Raw genomic sequence first — 19,148 nt, 5'->3', positions numbered from 1 at the left:
TCTGACGCAGTCAATTGAGTCAATCACCCAGTCTGGTGATTTCTGTTTCAGTGTAATGTATCTGAATTTTATTTTATTTTTATTTCGACTGCGTCAGACCAACACGGCTACCTACCTGAAAATAGGAACAAAGGAATGCCACGGGGAGACTCCAGCCTGAAACTGTACATTTGCAATTCATCCATAAGTTAAACTCCAAGGATAAGTTAAACTCCAAGGATGCAAGTATAACTCCTGGTTAGCAGCAGTGGGGCAGAACAGCATTGCCCCCTCACAGCATCCATAGCCCCACCAGTCAGGGCAGAAAATATGGGAGAAAGCTTTTTACTACACCAATCCCCAGGCTGCTGCAACAAAGAGGCATCATCATCATCCTCATCATCATTTATACCCCGCCCACCTGGATCATCAGTCCTGTCACAAGATAGCATCAAGGCCAGATGAGAGCCAGCAGATTCTGTGTCAGCTCAGCACTGTCTCATTTCCCAAAATGCGCTGATGTAAATAGCTACAGTGGTACCTCGTGTTAAGTACTTAATTCATTCCAGAGGTCTGTTCTTAACCTGAAACTGTTCTTAACCTGAAGCACCACTTTAGCTAATGGGGCCTCCTGCTGCTGCTGTGCCGCCGGAGCATGATTTCTGTTCTCATCCTGAAGCAAAGTTCTTAACCTGAGGTACTATTTCTGGGTTAGTGGAGTCTGTAACCTGAAGCGTATGTAACCCGAGGTAACACTGTACTGTGCTTATTTTGCATACATTCTCTACCTAATTAAACCATCGCTATCTATTCTTTTTGCATTTTCATCCCCCCCCCACATCACTGCAAAGAACTCCCTGCACCCTTGCAACTATGTTACATCCCTGCAACTGAGGATTACACCTCATGCATTTGGTGAAGCAGACACTGTAGTCCGTGAAAGCTTGTTCCATAGTAAAAATTGTTAGTCTGTAAAGTTCCACACAACACTTTTTGTTGTTTTTGCTGTAAGACTAACATTTCTAACTCTGCCTAAGTCCCATTGAGTTCAGTGGGGTTTACTCCCAGGTAAATGGGCTGAGGATTGTAGCCCAATGCAGCTACTTCTCTGGAAACGGCTTCATAATGTAGACATGCCCAAGCCCAACACTGCTTTTATGGTACAGTGCAACCTTGGTTCTCGAACGCCTTGGTACTTGAACATTTTGACTCCCAAACGCCAAAAACCCGGAAGTGTTCTGGTTTTCGAATGATTTTCAGAAGCCAAACGTCCGATGCGGCTGTTGGCTATTGTTTCTGGGGCGCCTGCACCAATCAGAAGCCCTGCCTTGGTTTTCGAACTTTACGGAAGTCGAATGGACTTCCGGAATGGATTATGTTTGAGAACCAAGGGACCACTGTATTTCACTGGCATTGCCATATTTTCAGCACTGTAGTCTTAATCATACTTATCATGCGTGTGATTACCTGATGTTTTAAACACACAAAATAGGACTTACTCCATCTTGCAAATATGTCTGATTGGTCATGTTGGATGCAGGCTGTTGGGCTTGATGGATCCTTGGTGTGTTCTTGTATTCTATTGTTAGAACATGGATGCACAAGAGACAACTCCAACCTTGAAATGCTAAATAAGCTGGCATCTGTTCTTTCAGGCCTGCATGCCCATATTTCCCCTTGCGCCTCATGGTTCAGCTGCCATAGTTACATGTGTAATTGTCTTCTGCTGGAACAGCACAGCTTTTGACTCGGTGCACAAGCTGGCAATTACCCGTGTTATGCCAAGACAAGGGGACTTGAATGTGATCATGTCCCGATCTTCCAACTCTCAGTAGAAGATATGGTTGTGCTGTTAAGATAATGAATATTTAAAAGCTAACATAAGGATAACAAACATAAACCCTTTACTAACCTTACTTCCGCTCTTTAGTCTAAAGACAATAGCAGCATTGTATTTTAAATGTTCTTCATTAATAAATGCAAAGTAGAAAAGCATTGTATTTCTAAAAAGAACTCTGAGAAGAAGATTGCATTAAAATTCGTGCTTTAAATTCTCTATTATAAAGCAAATGTAATTGTAGTCACACAGTACTTAACTAACAAAATAGCAGTAAGCAAACCGTACTGGTAGAAATCATCATCATCATATGCCACCCATCTGACTGGGTTTCCCCAGCCACTCAAGGCAGCTTCCATCCTATTAAAACACAGTAAGACACCAGACATTAAAAACTTCCATATACATAATATGCATGAAATATTGCCCTGAGCCTCAAGTACAGTGGTATCTCAGGTTACAAATGCTTCGGGTTACAAACACTTCAGGTTACAAACTCCGCTAACCTGGAAGTAGTTGCTCTGGGTTGCAAACTTTGCCCCAGGATGAGAAGGGAAATCGTGCAGTGGCGGCGCGAGGCCCCATTAGCAAAAGCGCACCTCGGGTTAAGAACAGTTAAATTCTTAAGGGTTAAGAATGGACCTCCGGAACAAATTAAGTTCGTAACCCGAGGTACCACTGTACACACACAGAGAAAGTTAGGTTGAGGCGGGACTGTAAACAGTGAAGTCAGAGGGAATGAAATGCAGAAACTACAGTCAGTAATAATTATATTATTAGCAGAGGCCATTCAAAAAAAAAACCAAACCACTTGTTGTTAAGCCAATTAACACATGTAGGGTGATTTTTAAAAAATCGATTCACATTGAACCTTTTAATTACTGTTTTTCAAATTTCACTCTGAAGTTTCTTTTCAGTATGACCACTTTCCAGTCGGCTATGAAGTGTTCTGATTTCATGCTTCTAGAACACTCTGTAACTGACCTTAAAGTCAGTTCACAGTGAGGTTTCCAAATCACAATGAGAGTTCTCAATTTATTCCATTTTTCAGTTGATTGGCGGAGGGGTAGGGTATATCTAGAGTGTGTGTTCCTGGCATTTGGCAATTGGACAGATTAGAGATTCTGCTGATGTACCATCTGTCTTGCTGCCCAGCAATCTCCCTGCCTGAGCTGACAGAGCTGGTGTAGGAAATGATGTTGAGGACTCCCAGACTACTGGTTTTAAGGGACTTCAACATCCATGCTGAGGCGACTGGCTCTTGGATGGCTCAGAACTTCATGGCTGCCATGATGATCATGGGGCTATCCCAAGTTGTCACTGGCCGAATGCATGTGGCTAGCCCCACTCTGGGCTTTCCCCCCGTCAACTGGGCAGGAAGAGGGTGATCTGAAAGTGGGAGATATTGACATCAACCCCTTGTCATGGTCAGGCCACTTCCTGTTGAGATTTAGGCTTTTGGCACCTTTTCCCCTCTGCAGAGGCAAGAGACATATAAGGATGGTCACTTGCATATGCCACAACCTTGACTCCACTGCTATGGCAGATGAATCTCAAGAGGTGTCCAGAGCACTGTCTAGTCCTATTATGTTGGATGAGTTTCAGTTAGTAAGGCTCAAGGATGTGGACCAAGGTGCTTGGATCAGTCATGGATGCTTTAGTTGAGATTCCTGCACTGGAGGGTGTTGGACTAGATTACCCTTCCAACACTACAATTCTATGATTCTATGAAAGGCCTGAGGGCACCCAAAGACATACAAGGAAGGTTCCAGGTGTGTCTCCCTGGGGAGAACATTGAAAAGGCCTGTTCTTGTGTGGCCACCCTCCACACCTTCATCAGGGATCAAGACCACAGGGTTGATAGAAAGCTTGGAGCGGGGGCTTTTCTGAGATTCTATGGGAAGCCTATGGCTTTTGGTCATACAGAAATGTTTGCATTTGACTCCTTGGCTGAATAATGTTTTCCATCCCTGCCTTATTTATCAATAAGCATGGCAAACAGTTGTTTCTGTATTGGTATCACGTCTTTTGCCAACTGTGGCTTAGGGGCTGGGGGCTTCAAAGGCATGATACAATGATAGATAGATAGATAGATAGATAGATAGATAGATAGACAGGCAATCTTATTCAACTGTAAAAAATAAATAAATCCTGTTTGCATTCTTCAAACAAATCTGTGTGTTTCTAAAAAGAGCTGACATGAATCTTTCATTTATCAAAATTAACACTGAAGTTCTGTCTGGAAATATCAGAGTTTCAGTCTCTGGAGTGCTAGTTAACACTTTGCATCTCTCTGGTGACATGAGAGCCATGGTAGGTTGGGCAGGAGGGGCAATCAAAGCATGTTAGCAAGGAGCAACACGGCAAAGCACCTGAGCTTTTCTTTTAATGAATCACTATTATATTATACAGTAAGAATCCCAAGCTGTTTCGGCTGCTCCACTTGCTGAACATTCCAGTGGCTCTTGTTTTTAAAATAATAGTGTGGTATGTAACCATGACGATGATGTTTTGCCAGTTATAAGGGTTATAATTAAAAATGAAAAACATCTGTGGCTGCTCCTGAGAGTGTTTTTCAGGGAGAACTCAAGCCCTCTATCTCTTTGCTGTGCTGACATCAGTGGGACTAATTAGGGTGCATCCATGCATATGCAATATGTCACACAATGGGACACCAAACCTTAATTAGGATTCCTCCCCCCGCTGCATTTACTATAGCAAATTAATATATCATAAATAATTCATACTTGGCATCGACAGGAATGGACCACTGTCAATTAGCTAATTCTCTGGTGGGTTGCATCCATTTTGCCTTATATTCCTAGCCTATTTGTATGCTAAGTCAGCATAATAATGACCGATGATGATTAAGGTAGTGTTCCAAGGGCACAAAGCCACAGTAGAATCCTGTCTCCATCATGTACCTCTTTACCCTGGCCTTTGACACTTTAAATGTATACTTTTAGGACACTGTCTTTTCTTGTGACTGTAATTTATTTTCAACTGGTTTTTAATGTATTTTAAGTTTTCACCTGCTGTGGGACCTTAGGTTGAAGGGTAGGCAATTAATAAGAATTAATAATATTTTGATTTTGTTCTGTGAACTGCCCTGAGACCTCCAGGTATAGGCCGGTATATAAATTCAATAAACTAATAAAATAAATAAAAATAAATAATGATGATGGTGGTGGTGGTAATGCACACCTCCAAACACTTGAACCACATGCTAGGGGACACAAGATGCTACTCCTGGAGGCCAACCATGTTTAAGATAGACCTTAGTTTACTTAACAACCCAGGTTGCTTTTGGCTTCTGCAACTTCTGCAGCTGAGATAAATTAGTAAAGCAACAACCTTCAAACCATGATGAATGGACCAGTCATAGTGCTCACGGGAGAAGGGTCACTTCTGACTAGGGATGTCAAAGAACTGCAACACAGTATTTCAAGGAACTGCTGGCTTACACCAACAACCCCCCATGTGTAAATGATGTGATAAAATTGCTACATAGGAATTAACATGTGAATCAACCTTTTATTCTAATCGACTTCCATTTGTAAGTTACCGTATTTTTCGCTCCATACGGCGCACCTGACCATAAGGCGAACCTACTTTTTTGGGGGGGGGTTCAAGAAAACATATGCGGCTCTTGGGGGCTTTTGCGGGAGGTGGGGGAAGTGAGAGAGCCTCACTCTGTCCCTTCCCCCACCTCCCGCAAAAGCCAGGGATAGCCACGCGAAGCCTCCCCAGGGCAGTGGGATGAAGGCTCTCTGCTCCCTGCGGAGGCTTTGCGGGCTACCCCAGAGCTGCTCAGGAGCTTGTGGGGCTGGAGGTGGGGGAAGCCCAGCTTTCCCCCACCCCCAGCCCCAAAGAGCAGATTGGGGCTGACGGGGGAAGCCCCTGTTCCCCCTCCCCAGCCCCAGGGACCACACATTTGCTCCATAAGATGCACAGACATTTACCCTTAGATTTTAAGAGGAAAAAAGTGTGTCTTATGGAGCAAAAAATACGGTACTTAAAAGTCTTTTGTTTCCACTTTATCTGATGTGACTATGCCTGTTGCTTTTATATCCCATCCCCAGTCTTCCTTTGATACTCTGGTCTCTCTGAATCCCACCCCCCTTCTTTTCCTCTCTCTCTGTTCCTCTATCTTTGTCAAAATTTAGATTGTAAGCTTCTTGGGACCATCGTTTTTTTGCTTATGATATTTTGTAAAGTGTCATATATACTGAGGTTGCTACATAACTAAGAAAAATACCTGACACTAATTTGGATCACTGGATGATACTTCAGCATGACCTCAGCGATGAAATTTGCCTTGAGAATTGTAATTTAGAGGTATATCTTTTTTGTTAAAACCTACCAGAGCCGGATTTCCCTGGAGGACTGAGCTCATTTGATTCGAAAATGCTCGCATTGAGAATTTGCAATTGGTTGATTAGGTTATCTGTATCTCCATATTAACCTGGGATTGTTTCAGTGTGCTTGGCATCTGTACAGAGGCATGGATGTGTATCTGACTTCATGAATAATTACATCATCCTGCCTCCCCCACAATCATCTGCAGGGACGTCTTAACCATTGTCTCTAGTGGTGCACAGCGCTGGGCTCCCAAGGATGCTGAGCGGGCTCTTTTGCTGTGGGCTCTGCGTGAATTCAGGGCCAAGCGAGGCACTGAGGTGGCCGCCCAGCTCCTCCCTGTGCACCTGGGATTGGCGTTGGGCTGTCAAGAGGCCCGCTCAGGGGCTTCCGCCGTTGTTGGCGCCATGCTGAGAGAGGCTTTCTCCAGCTTCCTCAGGCTTCCAGTGAGGCTCCGAGTCCCTGCCCTGCCCCGAAAGGAGGAGGAGGAGGAGACGTAGGTGGCTGTGGGGGGGAGCCAAGGACTGCATCCCTCCCAGCCCCACATCCCCTTTTGCTGCCTCCTGGGCAGCTCCTCTTGCCTGGGCAGGAATCACCGCCGATCACAACCCCTGCTGCGCTGCGCATGCCATCCCAATGGGTGCCATGTGCATGCCCCGCTCTGTGGGTGTCGCCAAGAGGCTTCCTCCGCTGCTGCGTCTGCCCCCCATGCGCCGCTTGGCAAGAGGGAGTTTTAATAGTTGGGTCGCACGTGGTGCTGTGGGTTAAACCATAGAGCCTAGGACTTGCTGATCAGAAGGTCGGTGGTTCGAATCCCCACAATGGGGTGAGCTCCCGTTGCTCGGTCCCAGCTTCTGCCAACCTAGCAGTTCAAAAGCACGTCAAAGTGCAAGTAGATAAATAGGTACCATATTTTTCGCCCTATAGAGCGCACCGGCCCATAGGGCGCACTTATTTTTTGGGGGGGGCGGGGAATAAAGAAAAAAAAATCCCCACCCCAAGCTTCAAAGAGCAAAGAAGCCATGACAGCCAGCGGGTTGTATCCTGCTAGCTGTCCTGGCTTCGTTTTTAGCCTTGGGGCTGGGGGTCCGGGAGCGAAGGTGAAGTTGCGCAACGTCGCCATCGCTCCCGGAGCTTGTGGGGCTGGAGTCGGGGGAAGCCCGAGCGTCCCCTGACCCCAGCCCCCAGAACGGGTCCGGGAGCGATGGCGAGGTTGCGCTCAACCTCGCCATCACTCCCGGAGCTTGCGGGGCCTCGGCAGGGCAGCGGGATGAAGGCTCGCTGCTGCCCTGCAGAGGCTTTGCAGGCTACCCCAGAGCTGCTCAGGAGCTTACCCCACCAGCCCCGACAAGCTCTGGGAGTATTCCCCACCTCCCGCAGAAGCCGCACACTCTTTAAAGGGGCTCTGCGGCTTCTACTGGCTTTTCTAGGAGATGGGGTGCAATTCCCCCACCTCCCTGAAAAGCCCGCAGAAGCTGCACGCTCTTTAAAGGGGCTGTGCGGCTTCCATTGGCTTTTCTACCAAAAGCCCGCAGGCTGCTGTCCGCAAGCCTTGGGAGCCCGGCGGGAAGTCGCGCCGGGCTCCCAAGGCTTGCGGAGAGCTGCCCGAAGCCCGGGGTGTGCCCTGCTGTGCTCCCCGGTTTGGGGCTGCAGGCTGCTGTCCACAAGCCTTGGGAAAAGGCTTGTGGACAGCTTCCTGAAGTCTCAAGGCTTGCGGATAGCTTCCTGAAGTCTGGAGAGCGAGAGGGGTCGGTGCGCACCGACCCCTCTCGCTCTCCAGGCTCCAGCGAAAGCCTGCATTCGCCCCATGGGACGCACACACATTTCCCCTTCATTTTTGGAGGGGAAAAAGTGCGTCCTATAGGGCGAAAAATACAGTACCGCTTTGGCGGGAAGGTAAATGGTGTTTCCGTGTGCTGCTCTGGTTCACCAGAAGCGGCTTAGTCATGCTGGCCACATGACCCAGAAGCTGTACGCCGGCTCCCTTGGCCAATAAAGCAATATGAGCGCCGCAACCCCAGAGTCGTCCACGACTGGACCTAATGGTCAGGGTCCCTTTACCTTTACCTATGTGGTGGGGTATGATTTCTATTGAGTGCAGCTGATAAGGGTCCCCTGCTCTCCCCCCCCCCACCATGAAATTTAAAGCGGGGGGAGCCGTTTCTATGATGTGGGCTGGATGAAGCATTGGTAGTTTGTGCGTCACCAGCCGTCTGTCTCCACCGTTCACCCCTTGCCTACCACTTTTATATTCGGTATTTCTGATCTTGCAACGCAGCCTTGCGATTTCATTTTGCAAAGGTCACCTTCCTGGGGCAGGTGATAATTAAAAGCAATATAAAGGTATAATTTCTGCAGCAATGATAATCCTATGTAAATGCACCTGAGAGTAAGACCCATTGTATACAGAGTCAGATTTACTTCTGAGTAGTGCTACAGGAAGGCATAGGATATGGGAGGGGATGTCTGTCTCTCTTCTCTCACTGCTACCTCTCTCTCCCCCCTCCCCACTTCCAGTTTTGTCTATTTATGCTAGTTGAAAGAAAGCTGGTGCAAAACATGCCAGTGTAAAGGAACAAAAAGGGGCATGTGGATGGTGGGAAGTGGGATTATTATTATTAATAATAATTGAATTTATATACCGCCCTATACCCCAAGGTCTCGGGGTGCTTCACTGAATAAAATCAAAATATAAAACCACAAAATACATAATCAAAATAAAAACAACAACCCTAATAACCCCCACTCCCAAAAACCACATTTTAAAAGGGCATAGGATCATCACAACATTTAAAGTAAGACAAAGCCACTAGTTGGAAAGACCATGATCTCAGAAATGTTTGCAGGAATATTTATTGGCAACCAAATTGACTGGGTAAGTTTCTGATACAGTAGTTAAGCTTCTTACTGGTTCTTTGCTTATGTTTCCTTTTTTCTTTTCCCAAGCAGAGATAATGTATCAGCTCCCTAAAAAAAGGTCAACAACTCTGGGGTGTGTGCAGGAGGGATCTTTGCACCATGGCGCAGGATATGCTGATAATCTGTGTAGTACTTCAGAACTAGAGATAGATACCAGCCACTTTACCTGCCCACAGTTGAGATCCACTAGCATCTAAGCTCATGCATTGCACTGCTTACACAAACAGGCCACTCCAGTTAGTTACCACAGCTGCCATAATCATGTCTAACATTGATAAACACTTGCTAAGTCCTGTGAAAAGTGACATTTTCCAGTTGAAATAGGAGACCATAATAGAGATGGAGATTTTGTTCAGTCCATATTTTAAAGTGAACTGGACTCATTATTAGTTGAGTTTCCAATCTGTGTCGGATTTCTCACTTCTCCAATTTTTGCAGTGCAGTTTGGGTTCAAAAATCTGCACAAAAATGTGTATATTAAGGGAATGTACATGGAAAAGCATGGAGAAATGAATGTTTTAGGGGAAGAATGCATACAAAATAGTGTTTCATTAAAAAAAATAAGAATCCACAAATATGGGTTAGCAGAACAGACCTATAATTGAACACATAGGAAACTGACCTGGAATGGAAATAGGATGATCTGTCCATTGTTAGTAATCTTGTTCTTCTTATTGGCATCCTATGAATATAATAAAAGAAGACTCTATGTCCATGTTCAAAGCACAGGCACTCCAGATGGTGCTATTCTGAGGTGCAGAATGATGAACTCTTTGGGTGACACCAGCTTCATGATAACAGGATTTTTTCTACACTCCCCAGGCATGCATTAATCAGCAGTGTTCCACCTTCTGTTATATCTTACTGCTTAATTAACAAATGCAGTGAGGAGAGCTGGCAGCCAGGGGCAATGACAATGTGACAGTCGACATTGGCATGTTTTTGCACTTTATTTCAAAAATTGTTAATGTTACTCATTATAGCTTCACACAGAAGCGACTACTTCTTCACCTACCTACCACTACAAATGTGAGCAGCATAAATCACATACTTAAACAGAAGTATGGACGTGAGCAACTGTATAGTCAATTCTATGACCAGTTGATTAAGCTCCCGTTTTAGGGAGAGAGGGCAGGAGAAGGCCAAATATTTGTTTTCATACTGAGTTCACTCAATGTCAGTAATGACCTGTCTTGTTATATGGTTCTGCAGAGCTGGTGGTTTTAGGGCAGGGGTTGGCAAGGCATACTGGGCATGGGCCGGATCACTCCCGTGGAGATCCTCTGTGGGCCGGGCCGGCTCAGTGCGATGCTGGAAATCACGCCTGCGCATGTCCACAGCACCAGAAACCACTACTGCACATGCCTAGACGCCGAAAATATGATTTTCAGCATCTGGGCATGCACAGAAGCGATTTCCGGCACTGCGGACATGTGCAGACATGATTTCCGGCGATTGGGCATGAGCAGAAGCGATTTTTGGAGCCATGGAAGAGAGTCTCTGTGCTGCACTGGTTTAGTGCAGCAGGCAGGGACTCGCTGAGCAGGTAGCTTGGTTCAGGGGTGGCTCATGGGCCACTTCTGGCCCATGGGCCTTAGGTTGCCGACCTCTGTTTTAGAGGCTATGCTGACCTACCCGAGAGAGGGGCAAATGTTTTGCTAAAATTGAGAAAGAAAAAGATGTGAATATAGACAGCATTGGAGCAGTTATATATTATACTGTTTTCAGTACTGTAATTTTTTTAAAATGAATATATCAGGGCACATCCCATAACTTTCTGCTGAAATCCTGTAATTTTTCACCCCACAAATATTTTATTTATTTGTTTTTCATCCCACTTTTGTTGCACTATAGAACATGAGTGCCCCTCGAAATGGCAATAATGCATTAATATTGAGAGAGCATCTCAGAACAATTAGTGAAGTAGATTGATGTGTGGGCAGTCTAGCATAAGTGTATCACTAATGCACCATGATTGCTTCAGTGATATTTTGCAGAACACACACACACAAACCAATCTGGGTAGGGAGGGCCCTTCGCCAAAGTTCCGATTTTGCTCGAGATGACAAATGAATATACAGCTGCCCCTCACAATGTGGAACTAGAGTTAAGGTGTAGCATCTGCTCAGCTTTCTGTGAAACAAATGCTAAAACTGATTTTTCCAGTTTGTGGCAGCCTTACTCCAGGTTCCCCACCACCACCCAAAGGTCACTTAAATCATATTTTGAATCATAGGAAGTGAGGGAAACAGAATGAGTTTTTCTACTGTGCTTGTTGTTTTTGTGAATACAGTGATACCTTGGGTTACAAACACCTCGGGTTACATACACTTTGGGTTACAGACTCCGCTAACCCGAAGTAGTACCTCGCATTAAGAACTTTGTTTCAGGATGAGAACAGAAATCGTGCTCCGGCGGCACAGCGACAGCGGGAGGCCCCATTAGTGAAAGCGCCCCTCAGGTTAAGAACGGTTTCAGGTTAAGAACAGACCTCTGGTTACAAATTAAGTTCGTAACCAGAGGTACCACTATAATGTAAACTGTACTGTGCAAACTCCCCAGTTACACCAGACTGTGTACAGGAAGGATTGGACTCTTAGTTTGTGCTAGAGTCGCCCACTTATGAACTGCACCTCTAGCTATGCCTTTAAAAGCAATTTGATCTGCAGGAATTAGCAGGTAGCGACATTAACCTCCATGCTGTCAAAAGCTTTGCTTGCTAATTGCTACAGATCAGGAGCCTGTTGAAGGCACAGCTACAGGGCTGGTTTGAAAGTTGTCTTGTGCTGCTAGCAACTTCCCCCTGCACATCTCCCCAAACAGCTGGTTAGTTCACAATCTATATTGAATAAGGATGCTTGCCACCCCAAAGACCTTTGTCTGGAAGTATTCTTTTTCTAATTAATTCTCATGTATTCCACTCACAAATATACATGATTCAGTAAAGTGGCCTTAGTTTATTAGATAGCACATTTCTAAAGAACATCTTTTTCTCTGTTTACAAAGCAGATTGTGTGATAGGTGTTTAATTTTTTAAAAAAAATTGAAAGGGGGAAAAATCAACAGTGCAAAATGACATTATATTTACGTGGTCTGTCTTCTCTGTTCTTTATTCGCTCCGTGTTTTGTTTGTTCGTTTGTTTTCCTACAAATATGATTTCTCAGTCACTGGAAGGTTTGAAATGCTGATTTAAGTTACACAGAGTTACAAAAAAAGAAGAAGGATAGAACAGCACACCTTGTATAATCATGGTTTAGACCAGAAACTATTGTGCTGTCCTGCGGATAGGAGCGCTATATAGCTAAGCGCTATTGCTTGTTCTTCAGAAAAAGAGTCTCTGGTGTGTTTAATGTGGCTTCTGCCTCCCCTACTTTACCCCCTTGGCTTTCAGAGCCCTGAAACTGTTCAGCTGGGAGTTTCTCACATGAGTCTGGGATGAAAACCAGGGAACCACCAGGTAGCTGAGTTCTGATAAGAATGTGCAGCCTCAAAGCTTAGATTCCCAACACCTCTTAACAGATTTCCTCTTTCTCCGGACTCTAATGTAGCATATATAATTATGCACAAAGGGATACTGTATATTTTACTTAGATATCTCTTGCTTCATAAACATTGGATTGAAAAAATATTTTACAAAGGAAAAAGACTTTCCCCCCGCAGATGTCATTCAATATATTGCTATACCTTATACCATATTGATAATTATATACAAAACTTTTAAATTGCCTCTTAGAGATGCATGGAAGCATATAATATAACAGTTTGAAAGTATCCCATTTAAAGGGTTTTTCTTTTACTTAAAAAGAATCTTGGCTCATGTCAGTCTCTTGAATAAACTATGACTGCATGAAGAATATAATAGGAATTATTTGGAATGTCATTTAAGATTTAAGAATAACTGGAAATATTGTCCGTTTGTGGCTTAATTGGGGAGCACCAGCCTCAGAGAACTGGTGGAAATAGCAGCAGCAAAAGTCTTAAACAGTGGTGTAAAGGCGATTTAGTGTACAGTGCTGGTGGCTACTGGTTTCTGCTGTTTATCCTGTGCTCTTCTCTTCTTCAACTGTGTTTTACTTTTGTTGTCCCGTTCTCGGTTTTGTCTTCTAGATTCTCGACCACTGTTTTCCTGCCTGTTTTCCTTGCTTTCTTCTGTCTTTTGGTTTTTTCTTCTTTCCTCTCTGCTTCTTCTTCCTACAGCAAAAAGCAACAAGACCATTCCTTAAAAGGTATATTCACTGTTCTTCAGAGGTTGTTGTTATTCCCTCCCCCACCCTTTAACTCTGCATTTCTACAAATGTGAACAGTAACTGGAAGCACACACCACTTCAAACTCTTGTCTTAATCATGACACGTTACTCCAATACAGAAAATGCACCCATTTCTTTTTTAAGTATTTCACACTTCATAGACATTTTGGTGATCATTCTTGTAAAAAATTCCTTCTAGGATTGCTCCAGTTGTTCTCCAATAGGAGTTATTCTATAGCCTGCAGCCGCCATATCAGTAAAAATAAATTAGACATAATAAATGGCAATGTGCTAGAATTCAATATAAGTTTTGCTGCATACATTTTAACCATTAGTAATGTCCTATAGCAATATATTTCCCATAAAGTATTTGTATATATTCTGCTAGGAAGAAATATAAATCAGCTGGTGGCAACTGGATTTCAAAAGTGTGTGCCCATTTGTAGGTTTGAGACACCTGCATCTACAAATATGTGGGGAAAGAAATATGTAAATGAAACTAAGTTGGATTTCAGTATTGGAAGTATTATTTGTAATGCAACAATTAAGGTGGATAACGAACAATTCCTGTAGTTCTGAATGTCACAAATTGCATTGGTTTAGGTGAAGTAGCAATAAAAATCCACTAAGGGGCACCATTGAGCTTTCTGAACCCATCTTTTGCAGTCTGTTCAGAGAGAATAGGATTCTTTCCAATGTGAAAAGAAAAAAACTCATCCTCTTGTGCAGAAGTCTGGGGTTAAAACAGGAAGGAGAGTGAAGAGCACTATTATCCTGGGTGTATACATTATATATGTTCTTTTTCTTTCAACCACACTGGTGCTCTGTGAATCAATCTGGTTTACCACACTGAGAGGATACAGGAAGATAGCACTCACACAGTCAGCTGTGGTATTCAGCTGCAGAAATGTCAATATAAAACAACTAAGAGTGCAACCCTGTATTTGACTTTTCAGAAGTAGGTCCCATTGACTTCAATGGGAATTACTCCCAGTCCAATGTGCTGTGGTATTACTGCTTAACCCACAGAAAGAAACAAGAGTGGGAATTGTAATCAAAAACCGTGAACCAGAGATGCAGATTCTTATTAACAATTGCAAGAATGTGCTGAATGTTTGTATAAATGAAGTCTACTCTTTCACCTGCTGAACCTTGCACACTGAATTATGCATGGAATGCAAAGGCGGTAGGGGAAGGTGTATAATTTAAAGCTCCATGAGCTTGTCCCACTGGAATTACTAGCCTGCAAGTCCACCATGGTAGGAGGACAATGATAATAGTGCAAGGCTATGTGGGGAAAGCTTCGTTAAGGTGCACCCAGCTAGCAGTGCTTTTGTTGCCTCTTTCCATAAATCAATTCAATATGGCTTAAAAAGGAAAGCATACAGATATATAACTCCAATTAACAATCCCCGATTGGGAAAATGCTCTGGAAGAGCCAGTGTCTCCAAAACCACTGATGCAATTCTTGTTTACTCCTGGGTCAACTTCAAGTCACCTATAGTCCATTAATGCCACGTTACGTAAATTCCTAGCTCCTTTCTCATTTCCAAGAAGCATGACCAATTTTTTGGAGAAGGGCCAACTTTCAAATACACTCAGACTGAACTCCACAGATGTCTGCCAAAAACATAATTTTAAGGACCCCTTCTCCCAAGGCTCCCATCCAGCACGAAAGTGATTGCATTTTCATTTGCCAGCCTTTTTTTTAATTCATTCAAGGAACAGCATGATTCCCCAGTATTTCAGGTACTCAACGACTTGTGCCATTTCTAAAGGAAGAGAGTAAATGCCAAGCCTGCTCCCCAACCTCCCAGAAGCTTTACCCTGGTTGCAGGCTGGGATGAAATTATCTACTAGCACAGTCCTGCTGGCACGGGAAGCAGAATGAAGAGCTCTATGGATGCTGGCATTAGAACATGTGGCTTCCAAGTTATTATTACTAATGACATTTTTAGGTTAGGCTGAGCGAGTGAGAGTCTGGCCCAAGGTCACCCAGGCGAGTTTCATGGCCAAATGGGGATTTCAACTCAGGCCTCCCTTGGTCCTAGTCCAAGCACTACATCATGCTGTCTGTCAGCAGCCACACACTTGCACTCTTCCCTTGGGCTCAAGCACACAGCCGTATCATTTAAAGAGAGAGGTTTGAGCAGCAACAGGCTATCCCGTTGGTCCACCTTATGGCAAATCATCCTTGCAGCCAGATTATGTATCTGCACAAACACAATTTATGAAGCATACATGGCCTCTTAGTCGTTCTGTTTTTATCCGCCACAGTTTTAGGCCATGAGCTGCAGCCTGTAAGGTCAAACGGGATATGGAAGAGGGGAAAGGAGTGGAGAGGGGTGCTCTGTCAATTTTCTGCATTTAAGGCCTTATGCTAATATACCCCTTCCACTATAAATTTAGACACATATAAATAAAATAAAGAAGATCAGAGATAATAAAGCAAATTTGATTTGAACAACTGTTTATGCTACAATGCAGATAAGGAGAAAGAATGCAGAAGTATTCATATTAGTTTTTAAAAGGGCATATAAACTTAATATTTACTTTTTAAAAAGATATTTCCTGGCCTTTTTGTGAAAAATTTTGAATGACAGCATGAAAATTACTTGCTCTGGCAATGTTTGATTCAATACTTATCCTGGCCAAATCCACAAGATGTTCCTGAGACACTGTGGACCTTAAATAATTTTTAATTAGCTGAAGTTTGCTAAATGACCTCCCTCCAGAAGCTGCTGTTGCTTACTATTGTTAATAGTATTCTTAAGCTAACACAAACATTTGAAAATCTGTACTTTGTAGTCTGTTAACACGTTCAACAGATCTAATGGCTTTAACTGTGCGTTTACAAAATTTGCTTTATATACTGAGGGTAAATGTTGCATTTCCTTTCCAAAATTTTCACCATTAAGGTCAGCAGGATATTCCTCTGATAAAGATAAGGCTTTCCTCTCCACATCACGTTTGGACATGGTGAAATATTTCTATAAGAAATCAATATTTTCTGCCAAGCGCTTAAAAGCATTGAAGCGGACAGTTAATCCTGCTACCAAAATGTAAAACACACACTTTCTGAAGTAGGCCTCTTCTGGAATATCATCTATGCTATTCATTTCTTCCATGTTAGCAGTAGGTGTGCTGTCGTTATGCAGCCTTGCCCTCTTGCGCCTGACTCCATCACATCTATGGGAGAGTTTTATTTCTGTATTTAAGTTTGATGCAACCAGTTTGGCTTCATTCCACAGGCATTTCCAGTTGTTTTGAAGTTTTATCAGCTCTGTGAAGAGAGTTTCTATGTTTGCTACTTCAATATCCAGTGTGGCATCTCTTATCTTGGATGACTTTGTTGTATATATCAATGCCAGCTAATATTTTATACTGCATGACTGCCAGTAACACACAAGCAAAAGATGTCACATGTTAAATCTCCATGGAATTCATTTCTCGTTTGGGCTGTCAAATTTAGTCCTAGGAAGTCTTCCAGTGCTAATTTAATGCTAGGCAAGGGAGCTGCAAATGACTTTACACATTCAACATGATCTGACCATCTTCTTTCAGACGTACCATGAAGAAAACAACCAACCAAGTTTTGTAGTAATTCCCACCACTTAGGACAGGAACTGAACAGGTGGTACACAGTTTGAATTGTTCTGAAAAAGGTTATGGCTACAGGTATGCATTCAGCAGCAACATTTCCACATAAGGTGAGTGTGATGTTTGTTATTGGTCTTCCAGCACTCTAACCTCTCCCATTAGATTCACTTGAGGTCACGGCTATTGCTCTTTTCTTTTTTCCTTTTCTTTTTGAGATTTTAGTTCAGCTAGTGGAGGCATTTGAGCAAACCAGAAACACAGATCTGATGCTGTATTATGTCAGAACTGCATGTTTAGTCTGCCCTTCGAGAAATAATCAGGAAAAGTTATACATGATAAGAGACAGATGCTTCTATCCTGGCAGATAATCTGAACTCATTCTAGAACAATATTACAATGGGAGAGAGCACCCAAAGGAATAATTTGATTTCATGTTAAAAGGATTTGCAATCCAACCACTTTGTAATGAACAATGATACTGCTTCTTTTTGAACTCGCACTTAAAAATAACTGAAATAAACCAATGTGTAAATACATTGTGCACTATTTGAAATTTGTGCAACACTTTTCTTATGCCATTGGCCATCTATTTCCTTAGTTCCCGAAATCAGGGCTAGATTATTGTAAAGTCCAATGACCTTGCTTCAAGAGAGAATCAATCCACGCACCATTTGCCATTTGTCCTGTTGCGTTCTCCTCTCCACTACTTAACACATAACGTGGAATACCATATATCACAGAGAACAGAAGGAAATGGACTGCAACATAGCAAGAGACCTGTAGAACAGATGGTTCCATCCAACTCAGGCCAAACCATATGTGTCAGGGAACTGCCATCGGAAGGAAGGGAAGTGAAAGGGCTCACACAGGTTGGGAGAGACTCAGCAGCTGAAGAGGGAACCAGTAGGGGGAGAGGAGCTGGGCTGAGGGAAAGGGAGCTGGAGGGATGGCTCAGAGACACTTCCAGCGAAAACAGTGGGGAGGTTTCAGGACCTCCTGTAGGGACACCCACTCCTCGCCGGAAACTGTCACGCAGAGAGTCCAGAAGACGTGTTTCCGTTAAGGAGCTTTTATGTTGGAAGCGATTCCGAAAGCAACCACTGTCGGAATCTGCCAGCGACTGACTGAGCCATGTTTAAGGGGCTCCGTTACAGACAGAGGTTTGCAAACTTGACCAAACTCTGAGGGACTAGGATTTTACACACAAGCAGCTCATCGTCCCATCACAGCATTCCGACAGTCTTCGTGAGCAGCTTGTGCAGGAGAAGGCATCATGAGCAACCCAGCCGGAACCGGAGAAGCAGGAGCTGGAGCGGGTCCAAGCCTGGAAGAAAGGTACCGGGTGTTGGAGGTCCAGCTAGCGCTGCAGACGGCGAGGCTTGAGGAGAGGAGGGCTCAGGATGCAGACAAAAAGGGGAAAGACACCCAGCTCGTCAGAAAGGTACCAGGATTGGTGCAGAAGTTTGGGGGGGAGCCCAAAGACTATCATGGCTTTCGGACAGAGATGCAATATGCCCTCAATCTGCAGTTTGATGAATTCCCTGACGAGGAATCACGAGTGGCTTTCGTGATTGGGCATCTTGAAAAGGGGGCGAGAGACTGGGTTAGACCCCTGATGGCAGCGAATAGTGACGTCCTAAAGGACACGATGAAGTTCTTTCGCGCCATGGATCTGATGTTTTCCAGCGATATTGAACAGGGAGTGGTCCGCAGACAGTTAATGGCTTGCAAACAGGGGAGCCGATCTGTCCGTGAGTACTGGACTGAGTTCACCATGTTGATCCATAAATTGGGGTGGGATCTATCGGCGGAACCCATTCAAATGCTCTTTGAAGAAGGGCTTTCTTCGGCTGTGAAAGACGAACTTTCCCGGGCGCCCAGGGCGGAGTCTATGGACCAGCTGACCAAATCAGCGCTGACCATAGGAGCGCGCCAGGAGGCGAGAGCATTGGAGAGGCGGGAAGGGAAGGGGGAACGTTGGAAGGAGTTCCGCATTCCAGACATTCCAGAGCCAACTTTCCCGCCGGCAGAGCCGATGGAAATCGGAACAGCGCGCGCGCGCGCAGTTTCAAAGCCCAGTGAGGGGGGAAAGAAGGAGGGAAAAGGCGCCCGGAAATGCTATCTCTGCCAACAGCCAGGTCACGTTGCCAGAGTCTGCCCCCAGAGGAAGGAATGGCAAGGGATGGTAGGAGCTGTGGAGGGAAGA

General features: G+C 44.2%; 1 protein-coding gene across 1 annotated transcript in view; it reads right to left on the bottom strand.

The window, feature by feature from the left end:
• Positions 1–12,031: 12,031 nt before the first annotated feature.
• The window catches only part of RSPO3 (R-spondin 3), a 65,184-nt gene continuing 58,067 nt past the window's right edge, over positions 12,032–19,148 (bottom strand). Inside the window, exon 5 of the mRNA XM_080999758.1 lies at positions 12,032–13,286. Within this exon, the coding sequence (XP_080855884.1) occupies positions 13,096–13,286 (191 nt within the window). The 3' untranslated portion in view covers positions 12,032–13,095. The remainder of the gene's footprint in view (positions 13,287–19,148) is intronic.

This window comes from Podarcis pityusensis, assembly GCF_964106645.2.
Source record: "Podarcis pityusensis genome assembly, chromosome: 3".
Taxonomy (NCBI): Eukaryota; Metazoa; Chordata; class Lepidosauria; order Squamata; family Lacertidae; genus Podarcis; species Podarcis pityusensis.
Note: the sequence above shows the minus strand (reverse complement) of the source record. Positions and strands in the feature narration are given on the sequence as shown.